The 10,530-nt window shown below is 36.4% G+C and overlaps 2 protein-coding genes across 2 annotated transcripts; one reads left to right on the forward strand and one right to left on the reverse strand.

Annotated features, from left to right (window-relative positions):
* The first annotated feature begins 3,851 nt into the window (after positions 1 to 3,851).
* On the forward strand, positions 3,852 to 6,154 carry LOC111429908 (transcription factor MYB1R1-like). Its single transcript, XM_023065983.1, has 3 exons — positions 3,852 to 4,261; positions 4,523 to 4,731; positions 5,157 to 6,154. The coding sequence occupies exons 1-3, from the start codon at positions 3,964 to 3,966 to the stop codon at positions 5,595 to 5,597; spliced, it is 948 nt and encodes a 315-aa protein (XP_022921751.1). The 5' UTR covers positions 3,852 to 3,963; the 3' UTR covers positions 5,598 to 6,154.
* Positions 6,155 to 6,995: 841 nt separating this feature from the next.
* LOC111429871 (serine/threonine-protein kinase AtPK2/AtPK19-like) lies at positions 6,996 to 9,781 on the reverse strand. The gene is made up of 6 exons (XM_023065934.1): positions 8,647 to 9,781; positions 8,418 to 8,500; positions 8,200 to 8,320; positions 7,953 to 8,126; positions 7,642 to 7,749; positions 6,996 to 7,558 (listed from the first exon to the last, which is right to left on the reverse strand). The coding sequence occupies exons 1-6, from the start codon at positions 9,310 to 9,312 to the stop codon at positions 7,271 to 7,273; spliced, it is 1,440 nt and encodes a 479-aa protein (XP_022921702.1). The 5' UTR covers positions 9,313 to 9,781; the 3' UTR covers positions 6,996 to 7,270.
* Between the last annotated feature and the right edge of the window lie 749 nt (positions 9,782 to 10,530).

Genomic DNA, 10,530 nt, shown 5'->3' on the forward strand with positions numbered 1-10,530 from the left:
ATTACTTTGATCCTTCCGTTCGGAACTTCTTATTTAGAATGATTTTTAGTTTTTTTTATTATTAATAGTAGTTAGAATAACTAAAACCGAAAATTTAATATTTTAATAATTAAATATATTTCAACCCGTATAAATCTATATTTTCCATACTAATTTCTATACTCCTAATTTATAATCCAACCAGCTACAAAGACGTCATCAATATTTAATATTATATATAAAGAACGCTTCAATTCTTCTTTAAAAATAAAAAATAAAAACTTGAAATTTTATACTCCTTTAATTTCATACCACTCTTTTTTATTTATTTATTTCCAACTTTATAAAATTAACGACTATAGTCTAACTATAAATATAAAATTAAAACAATAAAGTAATTTGAAGACGTACAACATTTGGAGTGTGGATTTAGAATAATTGAGGTGAAGAATTAAATATTGTGCCAGCTGTAAAACATAAGATGAGGACACTATATGCATATTAATTATTATTCTCAGTTCGGTTTTTTTCTTTCTTTAATTTATTTTATCTGAAAGAGAGCTCCTTGAGATTTGTGAAGAGATACCAAATGTTCATGGATTGGAGTTCGCAGATTAGATAATTATTATTAGTATTATTATTATAAACTTATAATATTCATATTCCTATTTTTACTTATTTAAAAATTAAACTTTATATATATATAGATATATATGTGTGTGTATATGTATATAATGCAATTATAAAACATTTAAACTAGATTTATTGATAATTCCTAAATAGTTTATTTCAAAATTTATAGAGAAAACAATAGATTTTTACTTTAAAAAACTAACGGTGATTTATTAAAAATATGTAATTAAATTTAGACATTTGAAAATATCAAATTAAAATAGAAAAAAACAGTATTATAGCCATTTTTAAAAAATTATTTTCTACAGATAATTAATATTTACACGTGAAATTATATATATGTCAAGAAAATGTTACCAAATCTAAAAAATACAACAACTTCGATTGGAATCTTATTGGAAATATTCGGTTTTTTCCTTTTATTTATATTTAAATTATTTTGTACTTTAATATTTTAAATATTGGAACTTGCGTTTGACCTAACAAACAAATAATAAATGAAATTAGTGGGTTTCAATTGACCCATAAAAAATGATGGGTTCGTTAAGGGTCCCACTCGGAGCCCTAGCCAGATAGGAAGATAACATTAATAACGTGTATGCAAAAAGGAATTTTTAAATATATATATTTATTGGTGATGTGAAGCCAAGTTTGAGGATCCACGCTTTTAGAACGAATGTTTTTTTTTTCTTAATTTTTTTTAATCGATGTGCGATCTCACAATCCACTCTCTTAGAAGCTAGCATACTCGTTAGCACATCATCCGGTGAGCACTCTAATATCATTGGCCAGCGAATCCACCCCCTTGAGGGCCAACAATGCTCGGTGTCTGACTTTGATATCATTTGTAACAGCCCAACTCCACCGCTAGCGAATATTGTCCACCTTGACCCATTACGTATAACTGTCAGCCTTGCGATTTTGATAAGCATCTACTAGGGAGAGATTTTTACACTCTTATAAATAATGTTTCGTTTTACCCTTCAACCGACACAGGATCTCACAGTATCCAACTAGTAATGAGAATGGAATGAAGAAAATTTTTGGAGAGGAAGCTATTTCTCCCTAAACAGGGTTCGAGAATGAAGATTTTATTCTCCATCTCTGTCTCGATAACATATCTTCACCACTAATCTCAACAATTTGTATTAAATTTTTATCATTTTTATTTAAAGTTCAATTTCCAGTAAATTGAAACATAAGGTGTGATGTATCACATTGATTGGAGAGGAGAACAAAACACCCTTTATAACGGTATGGAAACCTTCCCCTATCAGATGCGTTATAAAGCCTCGAGGGGAAGCCCTAAAGGGAAAAGCTAGCCTTCTCACTGTTCTCCAAAGAAGGTAGACATGAGGCGGTGTGCCAGTAAGAACCTAGGCCCCAAAGGGACAAATGGTATCAGGGTCGGACACCGGACGATGTGTGACCTGGGGCCCGAGGGGGTGGATTGTGATGTCCCACATTAGTTGGTTGGAGATGGACGATGTGCCAACCTTCTCACTCTTCTCCAAAGAAGGTAGACATGAGGTGGGTTGTTACAAATGATATTAGAGTCAGACACCGGACGATGTGCCAGCCTTCTCACTGTTCTCCAAAGAAGGTAGACATGAGGCGGTGTGCCAGTAAGAACCTAGGCCCCAAAGGGACAAATGGTATCAGGGTCGGACACCAGACGATGTGTGACCTGGGGCCCGAAGGGGGGTGGATTGTGATGTCCCACATTAGTTGGTTGGAGATGGACGATGTGCCAACCTTCTCACTCTTCTCCAAAGAAGGTAGACATGAGGCGGTGTGCCAGTAAGAACCTAGGCCCCAAAGGGACAAATGGTATCAGGGTCGGACACCAGACGATGTGTGACCTGGGGCTCGAAGGGGGGTGGATTGTGATGTCCCACATTAGTTGGTTGGAGATGGACGATGTGCCAACCTTCTCACTCTTCTCCAAAGAAGGTAGACATGAGGCGGTGTGCCAGTAAGGACCTGGGCCCCCACATTGGTTGGTTGGAGATGAGAACAATTTATGAGGTATCGGGTGAAATTTAAAACGAAAAAAAGAATATATATTGGTTTGAGAAAGAAGAAGAAGAAGCCAAAAAAAAGGTAAAGGCTGAGAATGAGTGAATGAAAATGATGGGTGAGCATATTGGAGGGCGTAGCATAGGCCACCATACACACAACATTATCATAATATGCGATGCATCACATCCCTTCACCCTTCAATTTCACATATATTATTCTCATCCCCTTTTTTCCCATTTGATTTGAATCGAATATGCCAATCCCACACCCACGCTCCACACTTTCCCTAGGCTTTTCATAACCCCCCAAAAATATCCAAAAATAATAATAATATTATTATTATTAATAAAAATCCAACCGAATCAATTTGATTCAATTTTTATGTATCTAATTTTTTAGATTTTATAAAGGGGAGAATCGAGGATCTTTTATTTTATTTTATTTAAATATTTTGTGTATTATTTTTCTTTTTAAATTTTTTATATGGTGAAATTGCATTCAAATAATATCGCATTGAGTGGTTAACAATAAGATGCCTAAAGCTTTTTGTGCCTTATGATTAAATTAAAAAAAGTACAACAAATTTGATGTTGTAAGGTTAGGGGATTTAATTATTGAGTTATGAGATTTAATTTAACCTATATTAAATATTCAAAAGGTTTTATCATCAATGTCTTGGGAGTTCCTTTTCATCAATAAATGAGTTACTTTATTGCAAGTTTACTCTACCTATTTGTTAAATATAATATTAAAATTTTAAATTTTTATTCGATATAAAATATAATTTTATATCTAACCTATCTTAATCTTCGATAACACCTTTAAATTTTTTTAAAAACTTTCAACCACCTTTAAATTCTCGGAGTCAATATCAAGATTAAAATATACTTTTAAGTTGTAAAAATTTTAGAAATAATTTATAAAATGTCGCTAGATAATTTTCATCCGTATATTGACAGTAAAATATTTTTAATTTTTTTTATAAAGATATAAGTATTAATGCAATTTTTAAAATTACTAAAATATTTTTAATTATATTATGAATATTTTTTAAATATAAAGTTTAATGAGATTTTTTAGACAATTTTTTTTTATTAATTTAGTCAAAATAAAATTACCACGTTTTATCCTGAGGCGTGTCTGCACCGACCTCCACGTGCCGCGTGTGGCATCTTCAGCTTCGTCTGTTTGTTCTGCCTCTATATATACACATGCTTCTCTCTGCGGTTACCTTCCTCCTCCATATCCGACACGCTTCCTTCTTCACTTGTATACTTCTGCAAACCCTCTCGCCGTCAAAACTGTCGTCGTTGTCGTCTCCTTTTGATCATGCGAAGCACTGCTGCCGTCGTCAATGAATCCCCCGCCGCCGAGACCTGTGGCGGCGGTCCTGGTGAGATCATGCTGTTTGGTGTTAGAGTAGTGGTGGATTCGATGAGGAAGAGCGTGAGTTTGAACAATCTGTCGCAGTACGAGCAACCTCATGAAGCCGCCGATGTAATCACTAACGACAGTAAGAACGACCTTGTTTCCGTTAATAACAAAGATGATGTTGCTGCTGGTTATGCCTCTGCGGATGATGCTGTTCCCAACGCCCGGGGGAACCGCGAGCGTGAGCGCAAGCGAGGTTCGATTGGCATCGGATCTCCGATCGCTTTTGATTTCTGTTTCTCTTGTTGATTCGTATCAATTTCTTCTGGTTTCTGGTTCCTTTTTCCCTGATTCCTATGGTTTCTTTAGATTCAATTTTTCGATCTAGTTAATTGAGTACTTGAGTAACTCTGTTTTATGATGAGCGTACGGAAAGATGCTGGAGTTTGCGTTTTGAATTTCTGTATCTCTGATTTTGTGTTTATGTTGACGAATTTCTTGTGTGAATGGAAAATAGGCGTGCCTTGGACTGAGGAAGAGCACAAGCTATTTTTGGTTGGACTGCAACAAGTAGGGAAGGGGGATTGGAGAGGAATTTCTAGGAACTTTGTGAAGACTCGCACCCCAACTCAGGTCGCTAGCCACGCTCAGAAATACTTTCTTCGCCGGAGCAATCTAAATCGCCGTCGCCGTAGATCTAGTCTTTTCGATATCACGACGGACACGGTAACTTACGAATGCTTGCCATTCAATTACTATATTCCATTTGTTTGATTGTTAAATCTGATTACTCATATAGGATTCCTGATCCTGAATTTTTCGACGATCTAGCATAACTTGGTTGTTGATTGGGAGTCAACTAGGTGGTTGGATAACTTAACTAATTATTTGGGCGATTGACCAAATCCATGACCAATTACTCTCTATGACGATGGATCTAAGATTTATTTTAGTCTGCATTTTCTTAGAGACGAACGTTGACCTTTAAAATACCAAATTGCTTAAATGATCTCCATATGTCTAGCTTCTGCTGTTTAATTGACCAATGAAAGACATGACTTTTCTATCTCATAACCTCTATCTGTCTCTTACCAACCCTGAAAAGTTTGATTTTCACGCTAACTCTGATTTTTCTTTTCCTTTCGTGTTAGGTCACGGCTGCTCCAATGGTTGAAGAGCCAACGAAGCGTCAAGAAATTGCCTCTCAATCCCATTCCTTTATTCCATCACCCCCACCTGAAATTTCTAAGCACAATGTAATTCCAGTCGAGCAAACTTTGCCATTTTCGTTTGGGCCAGCACCATTAGCCACCACTCTAACCAAGAATCTGATGGAAAAGTGTGGTCCTGGAGAAGTGAACACAGAAAGTGATGGATCACTGAAGCTCGGCCTCAAGGATTCCATCTTTCCCTCTAATCAGAATCCAACCTCAACTGGTTTGAACTTGAATTCAAACTCAGCAATGGAGTCATCAGCTTTGTCTCTTCGCCTTTCCTTAACATCTGACCAGAGAGAGGCTTCATCAAGACACTCAACTTTCCAGGCCATGCCAAGTTTCAATAATGGTGAGGGCATCATAAGTGCAGCCTAATGATTTACAGACCGGGGAGAAGTTATTGACAATTAGAGGGAACGTGGCTATAGACGACAGAAGTTATTAGGTGACTGAATCTGATCCTATCCAGTGCAGACCCGGAAAAAGGGGGTTGCTCCATGTTTTTGATGGCATCTATGTTATCTAGATTCTTGATGATTTGCTGTTCTTGTCGGTAGCTGATACTGACTGAATAATGACACTGTTCTCTGTTAGAAATGACTGTATTTTGGTGGGTCTGGTCTCTTGTGGGTATGCTTGTAGTTTGAAGGATGGAATATCCAAGTTGGATAAAATGGGTGGTTGCGATACTGTGAAAGAAGCGGGGGAGGAGGCAAAATTCCCCTGTTTCTGTATCTTCCATTAATTTTTTTTTTGTCAACGTTTGAAAGGAATCTCTAAGATCTCCACATCCACAGTGATGGGTCATTATGGGTGTTGTGTGTCTGAGGCCGTGTATTTGTATATGTGGTATGGGTTCTCTTCGTCTTATCGTCCACAGCCTTCATTGGATGTAAAAACTCATGTAATACACTCGGAGTTTTTCATTTCCAGACTTCTCAATACTTCTTAACCTAGTTTAAATCCATTGAATGAACCATAATTGATCGTTTATTTTGAGGTTAGAGAAGAAAAATTGTAGGATTTGAATGAAAAATTGTAGGATTTGAATGAATGACATTTAAGTAATAGGTAGTAGAGCCGTATTGAATCTTATCAAATCCTATACAGCCTATGAAACTTCTTTTTGCATGTGCTATGTCTATCTCTTTGTACTTTTAAAATCTTATCTTCTTATCTTTGACAATTTTCAATTCTAGCTTTAATGACCTTTTTTTGAGAAAAAAATTGTTCGAGTCTATCATGAAAATGACATAAATATGTGAAGATTAGTCACTTATTTGAAGGAATGCAAACAATTGTTTCTGCATCAGCTGTTCTTTTGTACCTTTCTATGTTTAACAAATTTCACAATCACTTTATTGTTTCCATTTACATTGAAAAGTATCTAATTTAATTTAATTCGAGTGAGATCCCCCGTCGGTTAGAGAGAAAAACTTACATTCTTTAAAAAGGTGTGAAAACTTCTCCCTAGCAAACTTGTTTTAAAAAACCTTGAAGAGAAGCTCGAAAATCTCTCAATAATTTACCCTGCCAAGAGGGAACTACTATGCTAAAAAGAATGAACCTAAGGGAAAATATACTAACAAGAGACCATCCAGAGGTTTGAATACTTGCAAGAACCCAAGAAAGGCTTCAAACTTTTAAACTAACCAATGTGAGGGCAAACAAAGATATCATCAATCTTTGAACATATTGGTATCAGAAACATGGATCACAAGTTATACACTAAAGGGGCATATATATATGTGATGAATTCGAATAGATAACGAGTGACCAGAAGTGTAAAACAACTTGAATTTGAACACTAAAGAGAGAATATTTGTCAAGAAATTGAGTTCCAATCCAATACGTTTTTTTATCACAGGTGAGACATGGAAAGAACATGGAAGTCTAGAAGTCAGATTTCAACAACACACACATTTGAAAGTATCTGAAGGATTGCAAGTCACTGAGCTGTGGAATGAGCAATAATTTAATGGCAGTATAGTGTACTGATGTACAATTGCATTTACCAGTATAGTGAGAACTCCATGGTCAGCATCATTCTATCCAGAGGATGAAAGCCAAGGGTTAGGCGCAACGTACGAATATCCCTGGAAGTGTCCACCATCGGTTGGCGTCGGAGCTGGTGAGTCGTCTGGAGGCATTGCTGTCCAACAATGATCGAAATTTGCTGTGCAGTCATTTCCATTGACATCCGGTTTGAACTTTGGTTGCAGCTCCCTACATTCCAGTTTCTTCCAGTTCACCGGTCGAAACCATTTGTGTTTCTTTATCTCGTCCCCTCCGTTGGGTCCGCTGCCTAATCTTGTAGAAGGCTCCTTTTGTAATAGCTGCGAACAACAACAGTTCCCATTATCATTCACGATCGTCATAAAAAGAAAGATAACAGATAAAAATGGAGCTCTAAGTTTACCCCTCTGAGGAGAGAGTGAGCTTCTGTGCTCAGATATGGTGGAAGCTTCACTTTCTCTTTGATTATTCTTTCTTGAAGCTTCTTTCTATTAGCGTGCGTGAACGGTGGCTGCATATCGTGAAATAGAACAACAGTAAAAACGGCGTACTGTTAAAGTTTAGCAACCAGAGGCAGTTTTGGATAAAGAACACAAGCATTATATTGTAAACATGAATCACTGAATTCAGATAGCCACAAAAGAAACTAGTTTTACTGGTTCACTGAAATTCCTATAATTCTTGCGATTAAATGAATGAATGAATTTCATGTACCTGGCCACTAAGCATTTCATACAAGAGGACTCCAACGCTCCACCAATCAGCATCTTTGTTGTGACCTTTAGAAAGCAAGATCTCTGGAGCCATATACTCTGTTGTTCCACACATCGAATTAGACCGGCTCGATATCTCAATTTCCTTGGCCAGTCCAAAATCTGTAAGCACTACCTGTATAAACATTCAAGATTCAGGAACACAGGAAGAAAACTCATTAGTACAAGTCAAGCTTGCTTGACATTACATGCCCATCAGCATCCATAAGAATGTTCTCCGGCTTCAGATCACGGTGCACAATGCCACAGCTGTGAAGATGCGAAACGGCCGATACAATCTCGGCTGCATAGATCCTTGCCTGATCCTCACTAATCAAAAAGGACCCATGATCCATATCAATTGGAGTTCGTAAAATATCATGATTGGTAATAGAATAAAAGCTTTTTAACTGAGATTGGAGGGTACCTGAAGATTCCCTGCCTGTACAGATGGAAAAAGAGATGCCCTCCATTTATGAAATCAAGAATCAAGTACAGTTTTGATTTGGTCTGCAAACACAGAACGCAGTGGATGATCAAAGATAAACTACTTGGCAAATTCACACAGCTATAACTTATCATCTGAAGTTGGTCTAAGCTTAATACAATCCTATCAGTTTAAGCAATGAACGAAGAGAAAGGAGAAATTTGAAGACCTGGAAAGAGTAGCGGAGCTGAACAATGAAAGGATGAGCAACTTTTGTGAGAATATCTCTCTCAGCCTTCATATAGTCCACATGATTCTTCTTTATGATGGTATCCTTCCTCATCACTTTCATAGCATAAATCCCATCATTATTAGAGCCATTTCCTTTACAATCCCCTTTCTTCCTCACCAAAAATACCTTCCCAAACGCCCCTTTTCCCACCACTCGAAGAATATCAAAATCCGCAACTCCAATCTTCCCCTGTGTCTTCTCTCCACCACCACTTTCACTCTCATCCGCCCCCTTCATCTCCTCTTGAGCGCCATTTTGAGTCGAGATTTCTAGGTCATCTTCTTCATCCTCCTCCTCGCTCTGTGGATCGACTTCTCGGAAAAATGGAAGGGAAGACGGAGGAGTTAGCCGGGGAGATGGACCCACAAATGAGTGAGATCTGTTGTGAATGACCTCTGGTTGTTGTTCGTGGTGTTGTGGGTCCGTCGGAAAACATGACGAGGAGGGATTTGTGGGACCAAAAACGTCGGAGAAATCGAAGTCGGCTGTGGATGAAGGAGGAGGAGGAGAAGAAGAAGGAGACGAAGAAGGGATGGTTAGCTTCGTGAGACTGGCCACAAGAAGGGAGTGCATGTTTTTGTGACGGTTCGATGCGGACACCATTGTGGCTAGAGAATCCGATCGAGGAATGGAACCCTTGAGAAGGCGAATAAGATCGACAAATTTGCAAAGCCAGCCGTGAATTTCTTCTGGGCGGGCTGAGAACTTAAGAATCACATCGTAAAAAAAGGAGATAGATCGAGAATGAATAAGATCAAATGCGTTGGAGGAAAAACAAGGGGAAAAAAAAAAAAAAACTGCAGATGAAAAGCGAAAAGATTACGAAATCAAAAAAGCGAGCGCGGGGGAAGATTGAAACTGGAACAGAATTGGAGTGCAGGCTCGGAGAAGAAGGAAGAAGAAGAGGAGGAAGAAAGAGATGAAATCAGGAGGGAGAGAAACGAAGGGAATCTGAATAGGGAATTGATGTTTATTTGACCATAAATTTTGGAGTTGAAATTGATGAGGAAGGGTCGATATTGAAAAGCTTACGGATCGGACTTATTTTCTGGCTCATTTTCCCGGTAACCAAACACTAATTACTCTTTTTTCAATTAAATATTTATTAGGAAAAATAATGGTTCAAATAGTCACGTGCAAGGCAAGGAGTTGAATATTATGTGGATCAGAATGCTATTGCTTGCCCGCGTTTTCACTTTCCAAATATATATTCTTTTAATAATAAATATTTATACAAATATGAAGCTAATGCCAAAAAGTTAAACTCCAATTCAATTTATTAATTGTGGCGGCTCATTTTAGTAATGGAATTCACTTATATATATATATATATATATATTTTTTCAATTTTTTGAGTTTGATACCAATGATTTAAAAAGGTTTATAATTAATTCTAAACAAAAATGTCGAAAAATATGACCTATAACCCATTAAAAGTATATTAACTAAATAAATATTTTAAAAAATCTTGAAATTCCAAACTCCAAAAATATAAAAAAAGGTGAAGAGTAAGTAAAAATATATTTAAAATCCAAAAAGGTTAACAAACCCATGTTATTGTCAATAAATAAACGGGAAGGATTGATATTTTAAAAAAATAAATAGATAAGAAAGAATCAAAATTTAATAGAATGAAATATAAAATGTCAAAATAAAAAAAGGGCTGCCTAATTTTTAAAAATAGATTTTGTTGCCTAAAATCTCTTGTTAAAATATTCTGATATCCAAGAGTATATGCTTTTATTGTTCGACTTAGATTCTGATATATCGAAACAAAAAAAAAAAAAAAAAAAAAAAAAAAAAAAAAAAAAAAAAAAAAAA

This window comes from Cucurbita moschata, unplaced genomic scaffold (genome assembly GCF_002738365.1).
Source record: "Cucurbita moschata cultivar Rifu unplaced genomic scaffold, Cmos_1.0 Cmo_Scf00032, whole genome shotgun sequence".
In the NCBI taxonomy this organism is placed as follows: Eukaryota; Viridiplantae; Streptophyta; class Magnoliopsida; order Cucurbitales; family Cucurbitaceae; genus Cucurbita; species Cucurbita moschata.

What these genes read in the sequence shown, in the direction of transcription:
- LOC111429908 (XM_023065983.1), top strand. Translation starts at nt 3,964, where the DNA reads ATGCGAAGCACTGCTGCCGTCGTCAATGAATCCCCCGCCGCCGAGACC. An exon ending in CGAGCGTGAGCGCAAGCGAG is followed by an intron (nt 4,262 to 4,522) that starts GTTCGATTGGCA and finishes AATGGAAAATAG; the next exon opens with GCGTGCCTTGGACTGAGGAA. An exon ending in TCGATATCACGACGGACACG is followed by an intron (nt 4,732 to 5,156) that starts GTAACTTACGAA and finishes CTTTCGTGTTAG; the next exon opens with GTCACGGCTGCTCCAATGGT.
- LOC111429871 (XM_023065934.1), bottom strand. Translation starts at nt 9,312, where the DNA reads ATGGTGTCCGCATCGAACCGTCACAAAAACATGCACTCCCTTCTTGTG. An exon ending in ATGAAATGCTTAGTGGCCAG is followed by an intron (nt 7,750 to 7,952) that starts GTACATGAAATT and finishes CACGATATGCAG; the next exon opens with CCACCGTTCACGCACGCTAA. An exon ending in CTCACTCTCTCCTCAGAGGG is followed by an intron (nt 7,559 to 7,641) that starts GTAAACTTAGAG and finishes TGTTGTTCGCAG; the next exon opens with CTATTACAAAAGGAGCCTTC.